The sequence below is a fragment of the Vidua macroura genome, chromosome 1 (assembly GCF_024509145.1).
Source record: "Vidua macroura isolate BioBank_ID:100142 chromosome 1, ASM2450914v1, whole genome shotgun sequence".
In the NCBI taxonomy this organism is placed as follows: Eukaryota; Metazoa; Chordata; class Aves; order Passeriformes; family Viduidae; genus Vidua; species Vidua macroura.
The window spans coordinates 71,152,416-71,176,492 of NC_071571.1; the positions used below are offsets into that span (position 1 = coordinate 71,152,416).

The 24,077-nt window shown below is 37.7% G+C and overlaps 1 protein-coding gene across 3 annotated transcripts in view; it reads right to left on the reverse strand.

Moving 5' to 3' along the window:
• GMDS (GDP-mannose 4,6-dehydratase) overlaps nucleotides 1-24,077 on the reverse strand; it is a 409,257-nt gene that overhangs the window by 348,235 nt on the left and 36,945 nt on the right. For 2 of the 3 annotated variants that reach the window (XM_053983239.1, XM_053983231.1), the window contains one exon: nucleotides 3,769-3,813. In XM_053983239.1, the coding sequence (XP_053839214.1) occupies nucleotides 3,769-3,813 (45 nt within the window). Of the gene's footprint in view, nucleotides 1-3,768; nucleotides 3,814-5,495; nucleotides 5,515-24,077 lie in introns of those variants that run through there. The other variant, XM_053983247.1, reaches the window with a different exon arrangement.

Sequence of the window (24,077 nt, forward strand, 5' to 3'; positions counted from 1 at the left end):
AACATGATACTGGAAGATGAGGTCAGGTGCTGTCATATTTACTTTAGCACCATTGAGTGCACCACCCTTCACCCTTGTTGACTCCTCTAGCAGCTCAAACATCACACACAGTACAGAAAACACACTGAATTGCCCCAGAGCACCATCTCCTAGTGAGTGAGGCTTGACAACATTACTGAGTTGGAGAGGCAATGTGTGAATGCCAAGAAAACCATTGCTCTTTGGTTGTAGAGAAGTCTTTCTGAAGGCAGAGAAGGGCATAGAAAAAGCAACAGCAGGAGACAGGGCTATGGAAAGGACAGAGTGGACAGAGAGGACAGAAGGGTAGAAAGAAGGGAGATAAGGGGAAAGAAGAAGAAGCAGCTGCAAGCCCCAAATGTATTTTAAAAATGAGCTGTCATTCACTTTCTGGGGTGCTGGAAGAACAGCCAGAACAGTCAGTGCTCTTTTGTAGACCTCATGAGTCACTGCTCTCCAGTGGGTTGCAAGAGACACAGACAAGCTGAAACCCAGGTTGGGAATTTCCTTTAACCTGCCATGATAAAAAACCTGGTGAAAAAAAGCCACGCTAGATCTAGTTCTGACTAACATTAAAGAAAAGACCATTTACGCCTAATACATTAGAGAAGTTTTTCAAACATTGACCCTGTTTCCTCCTGTCCTGTAAGACAGTCCCATAATGCCTGCTGCCAAAATTCATGTTAGCTTTGGTTACCAGCAACAGAAGTTGTACTTGCAAAAGTGAAATCAAGCTTAAACATCTGACTGCCATCCACTTCTCCCTGGCTTTTATTTCTGAAAGTAACCCCTTGTACTTTGATGCATCTAAGATTTGGTTTGTTGAGGCCATCCCTTTACTCTCCCACTTGATGTTAACTTGCAAGAATATAGAAGCAGGAGCAGGCAGTGTTAAGAGATTTGGTTTAGTTTGGGGATTCTTGTTTTACATATAACACAAGCTATGGCTATTGACAAACAAAATGCTTTTCATTTCATCTTAAGTCCAAAAGTTAACCAAGTAAAAAAGTGCACACAACTGCAGATTGAGACCAGTTTGCTGATTTAAGAATGACCTTTTGGTGGCAAGATTTAAAATAGTTCAATAACTTCATTTTTACAACTTACAGGTCAAATTTATTATGCCAATTCCCTTGCAGAAAATCACTTGTGTGTCCTGACACATTGCTCACAACATACCATGTTCTACAATTCAAACTAAACTTTCCACAACTGAATAAAACATTTGAACTTTCAGGATTATGAGGCACTGAGAAATGTGCCCCCCAAAAGAAATTTCCATAAAATGATGGATTTATGAACACACATTATAAAAAACATGTAATTAAAAGCCCTATCAAAATAATTCTTTAGAGATTATGTGAATAATTTATAGACATATCAAGTTTACAGAGAAACACTTTCATAATAGCTTTCACAATGACTTAACTTTCAAAAATGATGCTGAAAATATTTTGAGTACTCAAGCTATTACTTTGCTGAGTAAAATATCAGACTTTGCAGTTTTAATGTAACTAACTATTCTGAAGGAAGCAAACTGAGGTGCTCAACAACAGAGGAGGTTTAGATTAAATAATAGTAAAAAATTTATTCGTAGTAAGGGTTGTCAGGAACTGGAATAGGCTGCACAGAGAAGTGGTTGAGTCAGTAGGTATTTAAGAGACAAGTAGATCTGGCATTTAGAAAAATAGTTTAGTGGTGGACTTGGCAGTGTTGGGTTAACAATTGGACTGGATGATCTTGGAGGTAATTTCCAACCTAAATTATTCTGTGATTCTTCTAGCAAAATTAAAACCTTTGGCTTAAAGTCCTGATGAGAGACTTCTTGAGCATTCAATTACCTATCTCTGAATTAAGTTCATGCTGAAATTCATGTTCATCTGAACGGTTGACCAATAAATCAAATCTTGCCAGCTCAAAAGCTTGATGAAAGATTGGGCTTGCAAGAGCTTTGTGTCTGCTTATGACTTTGATACAAACTTTTGACCAACAAGATGTGCTAAATGCAACAGTCCCAGGACTTCAAAAGAGTCAGTAAACAGACAAATCCAGAGAGCCTGTTACATCCAGCAATAATAAAAAAACATGTGAACCCTGCTATTTTTCTTCTTTTTTTTTTTTCTTCTCCCACTCCTTATTCTGGCATGCACATACAAGAGCAAGAAAACCTTCCAAAGGCTTAATCCATGACAGCAATATTAGTGTAAGAAAACTGATGAAAGGTACCTTTGTCTGCATGGGACAGAGAATTCCAAGTGAAATGCAAACTCTGTGACAGGCCAAAATGTGTGCAGACTGCTTAATCTAGTTAAGAATGTATCAGTGAATTTTTCTCAACAGAGCCAGATCTTCAAACACATTGAAATTTGAAAAAGAAAAGGAAGTTGAATGAAGCATCTCAACTAGGGAGACAATCAGTTATCATATGCACACTTATCTTCAGTTATTTAGGAACAGAGATTTCTAAATGGGAGCACAGGAAAGAATTCCAAAAAATTGATGGAGACCTGAAGAATAGAAGGAAAAAACTCTACCCAATTACAGCAACCTTTGTATTGTTGAAAGGGTTATATTTCATTTGCTGTTGTCAGTTCCCAACTTCATTGTGGACTATGAGAGAATATGTGATTTTGCCTTCAAAGTAGGAAAAGCAACCACAATGATATCCCTTATCCCCAAACGGAACAGAGAAATAATAAAAGTAATCAATTTACAACACTTAAAAACCAACTTCAATAACCAAATTAACGAATAAAGCAAAAGAAAGGATGGAATAAGCAAGGCAAGATTAATCTGGTACAAAAGTATGGGAAGCACAGACTGGCTGAGATTTCTCACTAAGCTATGAAGCAGTATTACAAAGTAAATGAGAAAATTCAAATTTAAAACAAGTACTAACTTTTACTAAACCACAGAACAATACTACATTGTGGGGACATTAATTTGACCACCCTATTTCCTTCCATTATCATACACTTTAGAAGCATTTTGTATGATCAACATTTACAATGATCTTACATTTATGCCCACATTTGAGGGGTTCAAACCCCTCAAATCATACCATAACAATAACAATTTGATTGTTGCTTTGCTGGACCACAAGAAATGTGATTTTTGCCAGGGAAAATTACCCAGCAAGAAGTAATCAGACCCCCTTTTTTTCAAGGAAAAAGAAAGCAAAAATCATGTGCTAAGCAATAATTAATTAATCCAAGAGAAAAGGTAGAAAGTAACTGTACCAAAATACAGTTTGTTTGGGGTTTGCTGTTTGGATTTTTTTTAGTGTTTGTTTTTTTCCTTTTTGAAAAGAGAAAGCAAAATGCAAGGTTTTCATTGCTGAAATATGACTGCCAAAAAAAGGGGCTTTTACTGTGGAGAGAGAGAGGTGGGGAAAGAGACAAACAAGAGGTTCTTATTCCTTTATGTGGTACATTGCATCATAAATTATTCCCTAATTCCTTACAGTTTTGGCTCACACAGGTCACTGCTTATCTGAGCTGGCGGGAAACATGCAAAGCAGCTATACCCCGAGGAGAAGAGGGAATCCACCAGTGGACATTAGATGATAAATAGTACAATAACCTGGCATGATTACAGGCCATGTTGCACATTCCTCTCTGGAGTTTTGATTTGTTATCTAGGACCGGAGTGGAAAACATACACAGAGAAGGACAGAAGCAGAGGAAGCAGGCTGGAGCTGCAGCATCCAAACGACTCCATCAGCCTGCAGCCAGTCACCGAGTCACTCACCTCATAGCCTTTTTCCAACAGGAACTCAGCCAAGTACGATCCATCCTGAGAAGAGCAAGATATAGGAAAATGTTAGAAACACATTGAATAGGCCTGGGAGATTTTGACTGCTTAAGATCTCAAAAGAGGGAAGAAAAAAACCTGTAGTGAGTAGACTGGGTAACAAGCCTATACTTTGATTTCTCCGGATTCATACACCAACCTAAAAACACTACAGTATCTCTTTAGTTAATTTTAGACTACAAAGCAGTATATTTTAAGATGACTTGCTTACAAATGCTGGTTGAGAATTCCCATCTCTTGAATCTCTTCCCAAGTTCCATTATAAAGTGCCTGGGGACTATCTTTCTAAAATATCCTAACCACAGTCATTGAATTTGAACTATTTTGGAGACAGGAAAAGAAAAGCAGGTAAAAAAACATAGTACAAGCTTGGCATTCTCTGCAAACCAACGTGCCTCTGTAGCACCTTGTCATACTGGCGTCTCCCTTGCCCAGGCACTCCTAGAAGGCTTCTGAAGGCAGCAATAATTCTGCCTTGCCTGACCTACTGAGTTTTCAAAAACATCCCTAGCACACCTTATATTTGAGCTACACAATAAAAGCCATTTTCAGATCCTAAGTATATATAATTGAAGGTTGAGAATTTGGATCATTTAATTTCAGGGGTTTTTCTTTTTTTTTTTTTTTTTTTCCTCTCCTGAGAAATCCTTATCAAACTTAAATTATTAAGCTCCTCAAAAGCAAATACTTTAAAACAAGTGCTAGAACACATTTTCCTGAAATAACAGTATTCTCCTGGCATGAATATTGCCAGGATTACCAAAACCAGTAAGCCATATCACCTTTATAAATGTGTACACGCCATCACATCCACAGCAAAGTTTACCCCTCCAAAAGAGTTCTCACTAACCAATTCAATGATTACCCATGCCCAAAGTCTACAGCTTTCACTCACTTCTTGAATTCCTTGTTCCTTCAATATGTGAATGTATTCCACCAGACCCAAAAGACTTGCTGCAAAAAAGACCATATGAGATGCCACCTAAGCTTACAGGTTTAAACTCTTATGTGGATCTGCTCTGTCATAATCATGGCCAGAGACATTTAAGGGCAAAAATAAACACACATCTCTCTCTGATCATCCCTTAAAAGCATGTTGCTTCAGAGAAAAACCTTCTTTTTGCCTCATATTAAATGATATTTTTTTTGCCTTATATAGAGCCTAAGAAGAGTAATACACTAAAGTAAGAAATTTTAGATGCTCTAGGAGGCCCTACAGGAGCAGGACTGCCAAGGGAAATTGAGACCATTACTGCATTGATGGCAAAATCCTGGGAATGCAAAATGGCACAGTACAGTGCACAAGGGGCACATTGCTCTATGTTTAAAAGTGCAGCATTAGAAAAGGAATTACTTCATGGTATAAATGTTTCATAAAGTCTCACACAGTCTAAAAGGCCTTGAAATGAACAAAGTTTCAGCTTCCATCTTTCTCCCACTATATGTACATGTGCATGCACAGATCTTCACAGGGCTAGAGCCCTGAAATAGCAGTCTATGACACCGGTTAATTGGGAAAATAACAAATCACATGTGCCATGGCTTCACTGGAATAATATGTACATCAAATTATAAGAACAAGGCCTTACTGAAAGGAGAAATTCAAAGAATATTGGACGGAAAATCTGGAGAAACATGGGAATAAATGGGGAGATGACAGCTACCTTTAATGATTTTGTCATCTTTTTCATTAGCAATTCCTCCAGGAATAGAGAGGATACAACTTCCAAGTTCTCCTTGGTTGCTCAGTCCACTACAATATAAAATTATAAATAAAATTTTAAAAGGAGGTAAAAGTGGGGGACCCAGAGAGTGGAAAGGAGAGAAAAAAGAAAGGCTGTGATTTCTTAGGAAGTTGATGGGAAACAGACTTAACTAGGATTGAACCCTGTCAATAAGGTCTTGTTCTTCTCACCCAGGTCATTGCTCAAAGTTTCCAGTCACCCTGGAACATTTTGAACCAGCAGTGGCACTTGCTTCCTCTGCACTTCCTTTCCAGGTCTATCAAGTGATAGGGCAGGGCTTTACAATGAGTGGGAAACAGGCAGCAAGTGTGAAAGCTCCTGCTTTCTGGCTCTGGCACAGCACAGCTGATTTAGTGTCTGGTAATCGCACACAGTGCAGATCCGTGCTGTCCTGCGCTGCGATACCGTATCGCACGCGGCCCCAGGGGTCACATTTCCCTTCCTTTTCTTTTCAGTACAGCAGCCTGTCAGTGGGAATGGCAATCACAACAGCCATCAAAGCCTCAAAGAGTTTGCATCTGGTAAGGACAGCACAGTTTCCATCTTCTCCTAATGAGGTCAGGGAGTAAATAATAATAAACTTCATAAAGTGATTTAAACCCTTAGCCATAGGAGACACATATATTACACAAATAAATTCTATTATCAAAGCTATTGATTTGCATTTATACCACACAGTCTTCAAGATACAGGAATCCCTGAACCAGAAAAGGGATATTAAAGAAACTAGGTGTTAAATTATTATATAATATAGGTGCTATTATACTTCATTTGAGAGCTTAGTTTTGCTAATGTAACGTACCCAGCTAATGATATTCAGTTTATAACAAATCAATAAAATATCAGAAGACAGAAGCAGGTCTCTGTCTGTAGACAAACAGTTTTGAAAGAAAACTGCCTACAGGCTGCTTCTCAGTACATTACAATGAGGCCTGGCTCTGTACAGATATGTCAGACCAGCTTGAACAATCAAAACAGTTTAACAAGACCGACTAAATAAACCACCTCAGTTAAAACAGTTCCTCATCAGCACACTCTGGCATCTCAGACTTGAATTTCTGTGCTGTCTTCAGCCAAATACTAGTTTGAAAGCTTCCAAGACACAGCAGCAGGTTTCCAACTGCAGCTGCCTTACAACATGTCTGTAAAATTCCCAGACAAAAGAAAACAGCCATATAAACTAGTGCGAGACAACTTTAGGATGCAATATTTTATATTTAATACAGTAGTTAATGTCAAAAACTTCAATAAGCTTTGACACGCTATCAAAGAAAAACACTTCCAACGTGGTGAAGAAATTGAGACAAACTAGTTAGACAGTGCTTTGCCAAAATCATCTAGAATAAAAACAGTATCAAGTTTGACTTGATCCCTGAGCAAATAACAGGATAATTTATACAGAAAACTGAAAACAAGTGTAACTCAATAGCCTGTTTAGCAATCCAATCTCCTTTATTTCACACTGTTTTACACAGGCAAGTTCCATTTGCAATGAACTAATTTGGGATTTATATTGACACATCAAGGGAAGGCTGTAGAAGCACCCTGACATGTACGCCAACTTCATCCTCTTTCTTTGATTTGGCCAGTTCCAACATCCTTCCACAGAGCTCTTGGATTCAAGAATTAAATAATGCCCTGCCTGAGCATTCTTAATCCAGAGGACTCCCTCTTCCCCACAGCTCCTCTCTGCTAACAAAGAGGAGTGGAAGTACTAGATGGATGAAGAAACAGGGGAAAAGAGATCAAGGGAAAAAGATCAAGAGGAAGAGGAGGTATAGTGCTTTTTCAGAAGGAGGGAGAAAGAATTAAAGACCTAACATAAATGATGTAAGTGTATTAAGACTGTACCATTGAGGAGAAAGGGCTCTCAGTTGCAGGGGAGTAATATAAACATTTGAAAAGAAACACCCCACCGTGTATATCAAGTATTCAGAATTCATTACACCTTTGAAAAAAATGTGTAATGGTTTTCCACGTACCACAGAAGAGATCCAAGATGCTTATACTTATAAGCACCTTATGATTAAGCCTAGTGCCATGCTCTTAGGAATAACTACAAAGGTGAGTTTGTGGAAGTTCAAACCAAAGGGGTATGTCAATTATCAAGGCCATTCTTAGCAGTTTGCAATTCCTTTTGAGCTACAAACTATAGTTGTGCTCTCCTGAAGTTAAATTTTGGGGGCAAGTGCACAGAAAAAAGAGGCACACTTTCATCCCCAGGACATGGGGTTTATTTCCTAAAATCATCTTTCTGCAACAACATAAGAAACAGTACAGATTCACTGGTGGCCTTGCACAATAAATTGCTGGTTCATCAACTTTTAAACTTTGGCACAGCTAGAAGCTAATGCTATTTCAGAGACTTACTGAACTGGAGTATGGTGACAGATCCTTTGGGGCAGGATACACACCACTCTAAAGCAACATCCAACTGATTTTAATAGCAGTCTGTAACAACTATTCATTTGTTCCTAGCACTCTAGAGCAGTCTTCCTTAAAAATGAAACATCCATGAGAGTAATAAAGTGAAAAGTTATTTCTGTTGAAAAATGCATACTTCTAATAATTTCCAGTGATTTACAGAGGAAATCAGTAATTTTTTGCAGATACTATAAAAAGAACAGTGCTACACTTTGTCTCAAGTCTTCAAGGTGATAATCGAGGTAAAGCATTAAAGCATTCATAAAAAATTCCCCATACTGAAAACAGGAAGAACTATGAACTCTGAAGTATTTAACTGATTTATTAAAGCTGCCACCCTCCAAATGCAGTAGTTATTTTGCTATTTTGATTTGTATTCTGGCCAAGTAAGAATATAAAAACAAGTGTCCTTTTGTTCCTGCTGTCAAAAAGAGAAAGTCAAAAGGCAGTAAACGTTAAAAAAAATAATCTTTGTTTTAAAAGACTGTCCACTTAATCAAAGGTTTTTATAATTCATTAACTGCAGTGCAACAAAATAAAATTAAGGAGGAGGAAAAGTTAGCAACAAGGAAAGTATTCTACTTACACTACTCTTTTCTTTTCCAATTAAGATTTGTTTAAAGGCAAAAGCAAAGTTGCTTTGGAAAAATGAATCACTGTATTATTTCCTAGTCTGAGCTCCATCTGACCTCACACACTATTCCACTGGTAAACTATTAAGTTATATTAAGAGCTGCAACTGCAGTTACAGAAAAGAGCAACACATTCTTCCTCTCTCCCTCCCTCCAGCTGTCTTTATCTAAAACGTTATTCATATCATCAATATTTATTGCTATTCTACTGTGAACTTCAACACAGACCCCTCATTTAAAGAGAAAGCTTTGCACCACTCCAAGGCTGACATGAACTGAATAAACCTCTGTAATTCAAGTTTGCTCCGTACCAACCAGTTTGATTTAACTTAAGCCAACAATAGTAAGGTATCTCAGCTAAATGGTGCTGATTTTTTTAAGTGTTGGTATTTAAATACATAAAACCTTTAGTCTAAACCCATGTGATATTCTACAATAATCTATCACACAAATCTCCCCCCAACATCTCAGCTTGGGAAAAACACATTACACCAACAAACTGAGTATATAAGATCTTTTTCCTGATTGCAGGAACCTGTGGTACGTAGTGTGTTCTGTCCAAGCACACCACAAAATTTCCCAGTGATGACAGTCAGGTGCTTGATAGCTTTTTAGAAAAAAAGCTAAAAATCATGCCCCTAAACATTCAGGCATCAAGATACTCAAAATAACTGCTAGCTCTCAGACCTATCCAAAGAACTATTTCTAAAAAGAAAAGAAGAATAGTCTCAGTAGAGAGCCTTCTAAAGCTTATAAAAATTATGAGCCACAAAACCTTAGTTTTTTATTCAAATATGAATGCCTAGTATTGTATACTAATATATTAGTATACTGATATAAACCAAACCAGTTAGGAACTCTGAATTTGAAAGAAAACTAGCTATACTTTTCTGTCTCACTAGTGAAAGCACAGATATTAGAAGATTGTGTCTATAAACATGGAAATGTAAATCATATGGGCAACCCTCCAGATGCAGATTTAGACTTCTAGTGTATGTAATGGGAAACCCATAACAGTTTCAAAAGCCATAAGATTATGTTTTGCCCATCCCTATTTCCTCCTGCTTTCAGAAAGGCACTGGTATCAGATGGTTTTTCACATTTCCAAAAGAGCAAGAGCAGCTCAAATCAGCGGCAGCTATGAGCTTTTTGGACCTGCTTTATCCTCAAGTACCCAAGACCAAGCCAACAGAGCCCCATTAAGTGACTCACAGTGACTCAGAGGAAACCCCTCAATATGTAACAAATGCAAACTTACCCCAAGCACTACCCAGTGGAAATCCAAATATACAAAACCTACTGCAGAGGGCAAAGAAACCAGGAAACCCAGGACTAAGCTGCAGGCTATGCCCCCAGAAGAATAACTGACACCAAAATTTCAAAATTTGGAATTGTCATAGTAAAAATCCATAAAGCCCTGAAAATTTGGGTTCAGAAGGAATTCTATGTTTTTTATGTTTAAAGGAAATTAGTAATTCTGTGAAGTGACACCAGGAGGAAACATGACATCTTGGCAGGCCACCTTTAACATCCTACAGTGAAAAACCAGTAACAGCAGCAGTGACATGGCTATCACTGTAATTTGGGGAGGCCACCTGAACTTACGACCACAGCTCAACACACATCCTACCAGAAATATTGGACTCATCTCACTCCTAGACAGAGCCATTTTTTTTCCTTTCTTTTTATCCTTTCTGCAGCAGCCTAATGCAGCTGCTGAGGCTAAAGCTGTTTTCACCATAGTAGCACCAGCCTCTCAGACTGATGGCTCAAGCAGGCTTTCTTCCACTCCTGCTCACCTCCGGAGTTTTTTACCTTAAGTTTAGCCCAAGATGTTTCCTAACAGAGTGCAAGGTCAGTTATTTGGGACAAAACAAAATAAACACCTCACTTGCTACCTTGTTTGCATGAGACCAAAGCCTAATAAAGGAGAGGTAAATGAGTGCAGACCAGAAAAAGCTTTTTAATTCATTCTTCTATACTCAGTTTTACAGATGGATACCATAATTTTGTCTGAAATGTGGTTTATTTACAGATAAACACAAAACCAGAAATCATACTCCAGTTGGAGGAGGGAAGCAGTGCACAGTAACCCACATCTTATTTTCTTAAAAGTTTTCATAGTGAGAAATTTGAAAATCCAGTCAGGAAGGTCTGTTTGTTATAACTTCAACAGCTCTCAGTCTTGCATTATTTGCTTGGGTGGAAGAAAGGTGCTGATCCTGCAGTGATATGATCTGCAAATCATGAGAGCAAATACTCTGTTTCCAGACATTTCAAGTTCTAGGAGTAAACAGCTTGCCTTACAACTGGTCATAACTCTCTTTGGTATTGTCTCTCCCAGTCTGCATGGTCTGAGCCCAGTTTTTACTGTTCTGGCATCTTCTGAAGCATAAATAAATTTTCTCAGTAACTCGGCTCATTTATGCAATTTCCATCTTTTTTATTTCAAGATTCCCAAACTTCCCAATTTTCAATAGAAGTCTTTAAAATATGGACTCTAATACTTTTCAGAGTTGTGGATTCAGAATGGCCAACAGCCTAATTATGGTCATCAACATCCTGAGCTCCAGGCAGCTTAGATTTCTCTTTACACCAGTAAGAGATAAAATAAGAACCAAAAGAACCCAAAGAGCAATCGCAGAAATAAACTTCCTAATAGTTCTGAAATGGAATGGAAAGGCAGAAACGTGATTGGAATTTCAAAATAAACAAACAAGAAAAATTCTACAGAAATGCCAAAGCTAGATTCTTGTGAAAAGCATAAATATTTGGATCAAAATGCTATATACTCATTTACTGTCTCTGCTTAACTATTTGTAACACCTTTTGTTCAGGAGAAATGGAAGAAACGGTAACAGGGGAGAAATTTAGCAGGACAGCTCTTAAGAGTTCCCCAGAGTTTACTGTACCCACATGCACTTCCTCACAAAAGGGGTATGTTATGCATTTTGAGTCCTCCCTACATAAATCCACACTTTAGTTCATTTAAAAAAAAAAGCCAAAAAAACCCCAAAATTATAATCTTATGACAACAAGTTCTTCTTATGCCTTCCAAAATGTTGTCCTATCAAAAAAATAAATGTAGAAAAAACAATTAGGGAGGTCAAAGACACATGGTCTATAAAAATTTGAATACAACTTTTTTCCAAAGGTAACACTTGCCAGAATTCCATGTTTTGCAAAATCTTTTTATTATGCCAAGGAGCAGTTTCATATTTGTTGGATATTTTTAAGCAAGAGCAAATATGCTTCTAAGGTTTTGGAGTTTTGGGCTTTTTACAGTTTAGGATTTACTTGGGCTTTGGGGTTTTGTTTAATACAATAAGTATGTTCTATACTACAACTGTAAATAAACATTAACTCTGTAGTAAAACATCCTTGAATGAACAGAAGTATTTATTCAGACAGTGCCTACCTTCCTCTTTAAGCAAAGACAACTCTTAGTGAAGATGCTTAACTTTATGTAAAAGCTGCACTCATGTTCAAAACACTGAAATATAAATTGAATGAAATTAGACATTTGACCTGATACCTCTGTTCCACGCGGCTGCTCTTGCTAATCAAGGGCTCTGATGCCACATGGACTGAGCTTCCTGGTGGCGAGAAGCCAAGCAGGATAAGGATTATCTGGGCGATAGCAAAAGGATGCAGTGTTTTTTCAGAGAAGGTTGCAGAAGGTCATCCTTATATTTTACAGATACCATACAATGCCTTGTGTACCCAACTTCACAGCTTTCCCTTGTCAGCTTCAAAAGGAGAAGAAATCCCACCCAGTTTCATTAATTGCCAAGGTTTTTGTCTAAGGGAATTAGAAAAGGGAAAGTGAGCAATTGCATTTGCTTATCCTATCTGTCAGGAGCAGGATTTGGAATAGACAACTACCATGAACCCACCAGCAAAATACCAATTCCTTCAATTCATACAGTATTAAAAATCACCTGCAGACTGAGTTAGCAAAAACCCCTTGCATCATCTTCAAGTGCAGTAATCAAAAGAATTCTTTCAGCAAGGTAGTTTTCATGAACAGCTTCCTAATTAAGGTAAGAGCAGAGCAAGATCAAGGTAAAGGAACTCTTTAAATAGTTTAAACATTTCCACATTTTAAACAATAGTTTAAATATTTCCACATCAGTCTTGTTTCAATGAATTATGCAGTTTTGCACAGATGTCTGAAAACAGAAAAGCTATTTAACACTTGAACAAGCTTTTAAGAAGCATCCAAACAGATTATTTTAAAGACCTTGACACAAACAAGCTTTTTTCACTTACTATTGCACAAAAACCTAGTTAAATTTAACTGTCTTTGCAGACTGTGGAGAAATGGAGTACATGGGACACGTTTTAATAATTTTTGCCTGTATTCATAGTGATTTCCTCTAATCTCAAGGTTTCTTTGCAGTTCATTTGAATGGCTTTGCACCCTAGGAACTACAGGAAATTCTACGGAAACCTCCCTGTCTCACTAACTTTGTAAACTGCTCTGTTACATTTACTCCTACCAAAAGCCAAACACCACAGGATCAGTGTTACTTCTTTGAAATTCATAAATTCTTCAATTGCCAAGGGACATAAGGGTATGCTTTAACTGAACAAACACAGCAGGTTTTGCAAAAAAGGCCAACGTGAAGAAAATACTATCTACCTTTTTTTATTACAAAGTCACTAGCACTTAAAAATGGCAACATCCTATCTTATTTTAAGAAACACTTAAAATTTCCATACCAGGCATAGTAAAAAAACTCTTGATTTTGCTAAAAATGGAATATAAACATGACATCAAAGTGTAAGGGGGCATCATTTTCAGAAACACAGGGACCCAAAGCAGCCGGTTTATTTGAAGAATACACTAGGAGAAGATGATCAGATGTATATACATAATCAATTTTCCTACCATTAAGTACACAGGTCCTCCTTTTAATGCTGTTAAGAACTGCAGATTAACACCACCATACAGCTATTTGGAATAGTCTTCAGGTTTCATATTTGCACCTACCATCTGGCTTTTGCCTGAGCTGAGGCAACACCTCCATCAAATAAGGACAACAAACAGCGCCTGATACCATATGAATCTTCTTACATGCTTATCACTGAATCACTACAATATGCTCCAAGTCAACAGAAAAAGAAACTTCCATACATAATTTGAGCAGTGCTTAAGGAGTTCTTTATCTCCACATCAAGTAAGCTACTCTGCATCAAACCATCTTTCTTGTCCCTCTGCCTCACTCCAAGAGAAGGGGCATTATCTATTTCCCTCATATCCTTCCCCTTAAGGGTTATCCGTTATTTAGAAAGCTTGAAGAGGCATCACAACAGGACTTTTGTTTCCAATGATTTTAAGACCTGTGCCCTGATCAAACTATACAATACAAAGTACCCTTTAAATGAGCATCCTTACTCTTCAGGAACTGAATGCCTTTATTTGGGGCATCAGAAAATACACTGAATAAGGCCTCAAAAGTATGACTGCTTTTGTACTAGTTAACATGTTGGCAAGAAGTGCATGCATACAGCCAAACAGCTTAACTACTCTACTCTATCCTCACAGAAAACTGTCCAGACAGCATCTCACCAGGAAGCACCTTGGAGGAAGCTATTTGACTTATCACCACCCACAAAGAAGTCTACAACAAACTGCTTTGAGATAATGGCAAACCCCCCTGGCATGGCCTAAGGCATCACAGGTACATCCCTTCTCTCCCTGTCTCCCAGAGCTCAGTCATGCTGGCTGACACACAGCACTATATCCCACTCATCCAGAGCTGTGATCGGCACAGTAGTAAACTGTGCCATCTGCTGTGTACAGACACATGGGCACAGGCAGTCTTCCAGCCACACACACATTGCTCTCATGGCAGACTTCCAAAGAAAAACTGTGGCTTCATGTTTACACATCTTGTTTGTCAATATTGCTTTGTTTCTCCAAGAACCTGGCAAACCAACGGGCAAACCCAGGATGCTTGCTAGTGCAAAGCTGCTCCTTTTAGCAGGATACTCACATATTGTAATTCAAACATTCCACATGTATCTGGGTGATCCGCAAGGGAAACAAACTTTTCTAGATATTTTAGAAAGTTTGTTTATTTCAAAACCATACAACAGTTTTAGATACATGTGGAGAACATTCCGTTTTTTGCACCCGGATATTTGTTTTACTCAAGAACAAAGGTTTACATGAAGGAACGTTCAACTTCAAAGAAAACACTTCCAAGTTTTCTCACATACTTCTGTAGGACAACCTCAGTCTGGTGTTCAGCCATCAAGTGACTGAAGTTTGCATCAGAAGGTGAACAGCAGGGGTCCCAGGGAGGGAGTGAATAGAGAGGTGCTCACCCTGCTGAAGTGTAACAAAAATTTCTCCAAAATTGCTGGGATAGGACCAGCAAAGATTGAGCTTGTTACCCTCCAGCTGGCATGCAGGAAATGCAAAATTGTCAGTTGTAGTGAAAGTTGCTATGCTGATCTGTTCAGATAATGAATGCTGTGTCTTCCCACAACTCTTTTCAGACTATTTTCCCAAAGATGCAGGTGCCAGTTACCTATTTACCTATTTTTAATTAATTTCATACTACAGGGATGCCAAGATTTTCTTTTCCTCTCCATGCACCCATGCTAACATACACATAGGAGATTGAAGATGACCATATCTCATCAAGTAAAGAGCATTTTATGTCATTTTGCAAAAAACAGTCTTCTTAGTATTTTTTTAGGTAAAAAGCAGTAGCTAGGCTCACCACTAGCTCTTGAACAGCATCTGGAATCATTTGAGAGCAAATATTGCATGTGTGAACACAAATGCCTTTCAGACCTGTGACAATTCAGTTTTCCTTTAAGGACACAGAAATAAGTATGTGATCCCACTGGATCACCCCATGACCTCGATGGCTTAATTGTTCTATGCTTCACTGATGTAGAATTACTATGATTGCATAGTATCATGCTGCTTCCTTCCCCCTTTTGGGGAAGCTAGTGATTTGTAAACAAATTCAATTATATTTAACTTCTCACATCAAACTGGGAGAAGTTCACCAGGTTGAAGCTCCACAATGCTAATGATATTCTATAGTAGGTGGTCAGGAACACAGGGACTGGTTGTCCCAGATGTCCACAGGAAAAATAATCAGAACACCTATGTTTTATGCACCCTATTTTACAATCTTTTCCATCTCCATGTATCTGTGCTTTCCTAAAGTTACAGAAGTTAATAACAAGGTTAGGAGCATCTCTATAAGGCAGTTCTTTACTTTGCCTATGTTTATTCACAGCTTGAGGAAAATCCTAATAAAAATGCATCCTACAATACAACTAGCTAGACTAGTACTGCAAGACACTGAAAGAAATTGTCTTTCTTTTCCTATAATGCATAGCAAGGCTGAATAAAAAAAAATGTTCTTGTTGATGCCATGCAGTTAAAGTGCAAATTTCAAAGTAATTTCCACAATTGTTGTGTCATTCTCCTGTAAAGGACTAAAACTCTAAAAATGCCATATAACAAGAAGTAGAAGTTTAGCTGCACTGCCCCTCCTAGTTTAAAACATGCAAAGATCAGTCCTTTGGGGCCTTGACTTTGCCTCTGGCATAATTTTTGTTTGATCTCACCCAATCCACTTGAACTTGGTTTGAAGCCCTTTTTGCCAAAGCAGAAGATGAAGGATTATGCATAATGTTGCTTATAAAACACTATAGCAACATATCCAAACAGTCCTGAAAACAGGTATCAGGCATGAAAACTGACTAAAACATGGATATAAGCACAAGTCCCAGCAGAAATTCTTAGGCAAACTTACTCTATTGTGAGAAGGAAGAAAAGGGGAAAGGTTTTTTAGCTGCAGAAATATTGATAAATGCAATATTCAAATATGGTTTTACAGAACAAGAATGAACATACTAATGTTAAGATTGCTGGAATCTGTGTGGTGGCTGCACCAACACATTCTGAATTGAAAAGGTTTGCTGAAATCCATAAGAAAAGCTTGACTGAAAAATGGAGAAGCTATTAAGGCAACATCAGCCTCTCAGATCCACTGACTGTGGCTCATTCAGTTAACTGATCTTTGATATTGTTTTGTGGAACCATTTTCAATCAGTTCATCATTTTAATGGATAACTTTTTACTGGTACTAATAACACTTTATAGAGAGAGATGGAAACAAAGACAGACCTATGGGGTAACCAACTCAGGGAACAGTACTATAGTAGCTGAAAGGCTCAGAAAGAAACCTTCAGCTTCCCTGTCAGCAATCATCAAGTACATGGTGGAACAGCTGGCAAGACATTCTATTGCATCTCATCACTTCTTTTTCTGGCCTTCTCCCTTATAAAATTATTTCCTCTTGATATCACCAGACACACAATAACTAGGCTAAAAAATTAAGCTTGCTTTCTAAAGCAATCCTCCCCGCTTCTTTTCTCTATCTGGAAGTCAAGCCAATAAAGGAATATTGCAATATTTTCAGAGGGTTTTCATCATTATTTCTTAAGAAAATAAAGTTCTTTTTAACTCTCTTTTGAGCAACTTGCCCATTAATTGTGAATACTTAAAAAAATAAGGCAGTTAGAATTTATATATCTCTGTAGCTATATATGTTATGGTGAACTACATTTCTTACGCCAGTAAAAATAAATTTGTTAAGGACCTTGCTTATCACACATAGAAAGACTGCAAATTATGAGTAAAAGAGGACAAGCAACAGACAGAAATGCAAGTATGCCAGACACTGAACAGGAATGTCTTATTCTTAGAATTGTTCTAATTCTTTGAGCTTCAGAGTGTCATATTTTATGTGGACAGAAAGAGTGGGGAAATACTTAATAGTGGATCATCAGGAGTATAAAGGTTATGGTATGCCCTATCCAGTTCAATTTTACTTCACATACACTGCACAAAAGGAAGGGGAACTATGCTTTGTTTTTTAAAAGCATAAAAAAAGGCTTTTATCCCCAAACCTCATGAACAGCTATGATTACACAGTATAATACAATATAATAACTACATATACCGTTCTTCAGACTGAAGTAATTTTTTAATGCTCACCAGCAATAATAGCTAACATAAGGACAGTACTAAGTACTTCCTCAGAAACATTTCAGTTCAGCATAATTAATGTGTCTTTCCCCTTCAACCTAAGGGAATGCCATCCTTCAGATTACAGGAAGCCTTAAGACTTAGTCGCAGGAAGTTAATAGTCCAAGCAAAAAAAATCCTTTCAGATAAAGTAATCAAATCATTCCTTCTCATTTCAAAGTATAACATGATGCTAGCATAAGACCAAATACTTCAGTACCCTAATAAGTCAAATTACTTATAGAGACATAAAGGACCACCTCTGAAAAAGCCCAGAATTAAAATATCTTCACCCCAAGTGCACAGCCTTGGTTATCGTGGCCATCACCAAGATTCAGGGATGGAAGCACAGAGCATTGCAGTCTAACAGGTCTGCAGCAGAGACTGCCAAGTACCTTCCTGCAAAGCTTTCATCACGACACCTGAAATCATTTGTCTATTTTAAAACTTGAATAGACTTGACAAAAATTATCTTCACATACCATGTGAGGAAGATTTAAAAACCAATGTCAGATCACAGACATTCTAAAACACTTCCCAGATAACCCACTGCATTAAAAAGCAGGTGTTATCATTTTAAAGGTGCGTATGAAGGCAACATTATTCCATTCTGAAAGCAGGGAAACTTTCTCCAAAATTCCAATTTAACCAGTCACTCTCATACTGTTCTACAGTTAATTCTCATCTCTATACTCAGGATTAATTGAATAATTCACCAACATGATGATTCATCTGCAGGATCTGAATGACTATTCAGCTCCTCTTTCTTAACCTCACCTGAAGAACATTTCTGTGGTTGTTTGGGGAGTATTAGTTTGCTTTGTTTTTTTGGTGTTTGTAATTTATTTGAAGCTTCTTTCCTTCACCAGTGGTAGACTGCAGGCTGGAAAGGTACCACTAGACCATGAGAAACAGCCATTCTTCACTAATATGTCCCCAGAACAGAAAATGTTTGGTTACAACTTGATGTGACATTTTTGGTTTTGGCACAATATAACAATCTTTCAGTCACTGTTCAAATTTACAGAGAAACAATAAGCAGGTCAAAGTTCAGCTGTAAATTAACACTCACTTTAATAAAAAATAACTTCAAAATAATGACATCAGCTAAGCCACTCTCTCATAGACATCTTCTCACACCTGCAAATATAAAATACACAACAGATGTTGGAGAAACCAGACTAACTCCCTCCTCCCCCACCACAACTGAAATACTGAGATTCTAGAGGAGAACTTACATACTGTCACTTTGCTGTAAACTGATTACACTTGCATCTTTTCTAAATATTTTTTCCTGCTGGCATGTATATAAGTATATAAAAAAAAAAATCAAACTTACACAAAAAGCAGGTCTGAAAATGTTGATATGGTTCTGCTTCAATTACAGTATGGAACAGGAAAACTGGAGAAGCAAAGGAGCTCTAACCTGGTGCAAAACCTTTTCACTAACTTGGCAATCATTCAAGGAAATAAATATACTTTATTGATTCCAAAGAGAGCTGGTCTTCCACAGTTTGTAGCTAACAGTAATTGAAAGCTGGATGGATTGGCTTGAGTTACACACCAGTGAGAAGAAGCCCACAGCTCCTTCTGGATGTTCCTTGCCAACAACTCATCAGCACTTAAAAGGAAGTCTCTTGTTCCCTCAATTCCTACAGAAGACTGACTGACACGTCAACCTACCTGAACCCAGCCTGAGAGCTGAGTCTGGTCTCTGACAGCAAACAGGTTTGAAATTTTGTTGTGTAGGTTTTGTTTTCTTTTTTTAATTAAGAAAACCCTATGCAATACCATTGGCTTTTCAATTAAAATACCACATCGAGGACAGTCCTTCATAAAAATGAGGTGTTGGTGGAATATGTCAGCACAAAAAAAAAAAAAGGAATTCCTGTTAATATTGTATCAGATTTGAATTGCACTGAGTACTTTAGGGGTTTTTGTTTCTAGCCCTAAACAAAGTCAAACAAGATTCTGTAGGATTTAAATCACAAAGGAAAAGGGGGAGTCAAAATTTGCACACCTTACTGTCACTGACATTTGTTAAAGGAACATGCTTACAGAAGTTTCTTCAAGTCTCAAAATCTTTGAATCTAAGACTTCAAGAATATAAATTCTAAAGAAAACAAGTAATTTGTGAAAGACAGACAAATGCTGACAGGCTCTAAGTCACTAGTATCTTCCTTTTCTTTGCAAGCTCTTATCATTTTGCACGTTAGGGTTCTCTGGTTTCAAACACTGGCCTCCTAAACCAACAGGTAAATCACAAGTAAGCTCTGATATTTTCAACTTCCACTCCCCAGTGTTTAGTTCAAAACAAGTCTGCATGGTGCAGAAGAACACAGTATTAGTTTGAAATAATTAATTCCAAAATAATTGTCCTAACTGAGAAATTGAATCAAGCAGATACCAAATCCATTTCCAGCTACTCCATTTTAACCTAAAGGTACCAGAAAAACTTCTGGTTTTCCCTAAAAGAGGGGCACAGCAATGAAGCAGGAAACCTCCACATTTCCACATTTCACTTCTAACCCTGTTCCCCAAGCTAGAAGCTTCAGTAGAGATCTCTGTTCACTTTCACAGGCAGCAATGGCAGGAGTAGTTTAATCAGAGTCAGTACTTCCCTCCCTGACCAGCCCATCACAGGCACCCTATTCACAAAACTGGCAGCCACTTTAATCCCACAAAGCTTTCAGGCTTTGGAAACGCAAAAAGCAGCAGGGTGAAAGAGGTCTCCATCCATAGACTTCAGATAGCATCATTAGAGACTTCTGCATTTGGGGATTTAATTTCCAAGGAAAAGTCAAAGATATAATGATAATGGCATTTAATTTCACTGTAAATAAGACTGAAGGTTTACACACAGAAGCTGCCAAGCACACCATCTCTTGGCAGCAACAGCTGGAAATCTGCAAGCTAGGGATGCCAGGTCTTGCTATTTTTCTCCTTTTTTTTAGCATTCAATTTAGATTACTGATTAGAATCACCAAAGTATGGCATACTCTTACACATCCTGTATGAAAATTTACAGTTTTTTCAACCATCTGCACTATCATCTTTAGAATACAGTCTGCATCTATAGTAATTAGTATTGTTAGTATAGACATCAACTAAATCTCAACTTTTAATGATTTTACTAGGCATATGTTCTAAAAGGTTTATCTGTTAGGCAAGAGTAGCTTTATTTATGCAGTGTTTGAAAAAATAATGATTTATTTGACTTAGTCACACACCAGTGCAGCATGCATAATGCTCTGATGCAGTAACTACTCCTGGGATATAAAACAAGTCCTCCTGAAGGAATTTAATATAATATACCAACCTGCTCCTGGCCATTAAGAGTAGTCTATTGAACGAGATTTTGGGCTGTTGCATTACATTACCTAACACAAACACACCAAGTCATCCTATAAAGGAGATTCAGCTTCCACCCCAGAGGAAGTGGATCCCTCACTATTTTTCCTTCAGGGCTCCCCAAAATACCAAGGTTCACATACTTGAGCTGCTCACACAATCCAAATTTCTTTCTCCATATTGTTCTTCCCTTCCCTTCAGACAAAGCTTGATATGTTCTAAAATATTAATGTTGAGAAAAGCTAATTAGCATAATTATTTATTAACCATTAGCAATTAATAGTATCTAACTCCAAGAAAGAGACTCTGTATAATTTTAGGCCTGCTGCCATGCAAACGGTTTCACAAAACTGGTTTGGTTTTTTCCCCTCTCTTTTGAACTTGCTTCACAGCCAGCTTCAAAGCTTTTTTATCAGAACAAAACTTTCAGCACTTTTAAGTTACTGAAATAAGCTGAGCTATCCTGCAAAGAAGGCATTTTCTTCCAATGAGTTTACAATTGCAACACTTAAGAACATAAGCTTGCAAATCACTTCCATGTTGCTAATCCTAAATATTCTAACTATTCTATGAATGGTATAAAGCAAATCTCCCCACTGGAATTGGAATAAAAAGAGAGGAGGAAAAAAAAGTACAGCTCACATAGTAGCCATTGTTTGAATATCTAAAGTGGAAGCCAGCACTGGCATAACTCAATCTGCTAAACTAGTAGTTTATCTTGATGAAATTTAGTTAAATCAGACTGCTTTGAAAGTGCATGCTAAGAATATTAAAAACAAAAATATTCAGCAGCAGCTTCCAGAAAATAGCTTCCAGAAGACTAAATGCAGATTGTAGACACAGCTTTAGATGGAAATTTAAATGCAGCTATGTCTTGCAAGGCCAAAAAAATACATTTAATTAGGAAACTTAAGTCTTGCTAAAGAAACATACATACCAAATTAATTTTTTTATCTCTACATAAAAGAACATGTTTGACAAAGGAAGGGATTGTTTCTGAAACTACTGATCCCATGTCTTGATAAAAGACTAATGTAAATATTACTAGTTAAGTTTTCACCAAGGTGGATATGCTAGAGAGAAGACAGCACAACCCTCTTACAAAGCAAAATAAAATTATCATACAATTATATAACAGTCTTCACAAAACAGTAATGTCAGAACTACAATTCTCAAACAGATAAGCAGATGAATATCATCTTTTAAATGTGTTTATATTCAGTATGAAAGCTGCAACACTTCACTTGTAAGCGACCAGAGTTTAGGTTACAAGGAAACATCAAGAACATATTCATATGCTCCAAAAGAGAAACAACCAATTCTTCAGTGATTTACAGCCACTAGTATCAGATTTGGTAGATCATAACAAACTTTAAAAACTGAGACAGCAAATAGTCAGAAAGATTGTCTGGTAAAAAGACTTCATAAATTCATCTGTATTATTCTCAGCCTTCATTACCAGGTTTACAATAGTCACTGTATTTAAAAACCCACTGCCAGTCCTCCTTCTTGACAGTATTTAATTTTACTGTAGCTTATACTTTTCACCTCATCTTTTCAGGGGACAGTTTCCAGCATGGCACACTGAAGGGTGACAAGAACTGGCACAAGTCACTTTAGGAGGAAGGGAAGGTTCAAACCCACCAGCGAAGAGGGAGCCCAAGTGGTGGTGGTTGGTTTTGTGACAGCAAGCAAATATTTTGCTTTTTCCTTAGTGAATGAGGTGAGGTGGGGTAGGAAGGAATCAGACACATTTGTCAACTCAAACTAGAAAACAAGAACATTTCCCCCCCAAGAACAGGTGTACCAAAGGTATTACTAACAAAGTTGCAAATTCTCACCCAGCCCCAATGGGCAAAGACAACTGTCACAGACATCTTCACATCTGAGTGGGCACTTGGCAGGGACAGAAGTAGCTAAGTTTATTCTGTGCTGTTGATTCTTTTCTGCAAGCCATAATGCAAGTGAAGCTTCTTCTGAGAAGAGTTAAAACACATGCACTCACAGCCCAAGAGTTGGCCCTTCAAAACTGTATGGGCTGAGGCAGTCAGAAGGCATCCAGAGGAACACCAGGAAACCGGCCCACTTCACAATGGGAAGAAAAAACCCAAAAGGCAGAGACTGGCCAATTGTGTCCAGAAACTGGCAAAAGATGGGTGACAATTGCAATTAAATTTTGGGAGAAGACTGTCCTTAGAAATCTGGAATGTCAGTGAAAGCTACTCTGAATTTTTGTCTCTAAAAGAGAGTACTCTAAAGCAGCTGAAACAATTTTGCTGCATGAAAAGAATGGGAGAAGCTGCATATAAGTTGTCTCAAGTTGCAGGTCATTACATTATGAACACTGGCTCTGGAAAGACACACAAAAATAGCTACCTTAAACCCTCTTTGCCTTTCATTTTCTCATGTTCTTAACCTGAATGTATTTCCCCAGATTCTTCCTGTAACAGTAAGACAAAATACTGATGTTGCTATGGTCATGTTTGGCACTGTTGAATGAATACTCTTCCAGCTTATTCCAGAGAATACAGATTACATAAAACTTGTAAAAAAAAATCTGCTTTGGTGTCCACTGACCTAACTGAAAGGAAAACAACAACCTTATTTCCAAAGCATTCACACAACTCTTATGCCTCGTTCACAGCTTCAGACAGCTACAAGGTTTGTCAATAGCATCATCAAACTTCAGCCAACGTTACACTATTCTCTTGAGCTGCAGTAGAAAAGGAAACCCTTCCCTACAGCTTTAGCTAAAGCAAAGTAGAGGACTATTATCCAGGTCCCACAAGAGAAAGGTAATTACAAAACTTCTCTATTTGTAGCAAAGATTCTCCTTTCTTTCCACAAGCCTAAGTGCTCTTGACCACTTCATAGACACTCAAATCTGCAATTCCTATCCTTCCCTAGTCAGAACATGAGAATTCCTTGTAGAGGAACAGCTCAGAGCAAAATCAACCCATCTGATACTGTTTCATGTCTCAACCATACAAAAAAAGTCATCCTAACAAAGTCCATATTGACCAAAAA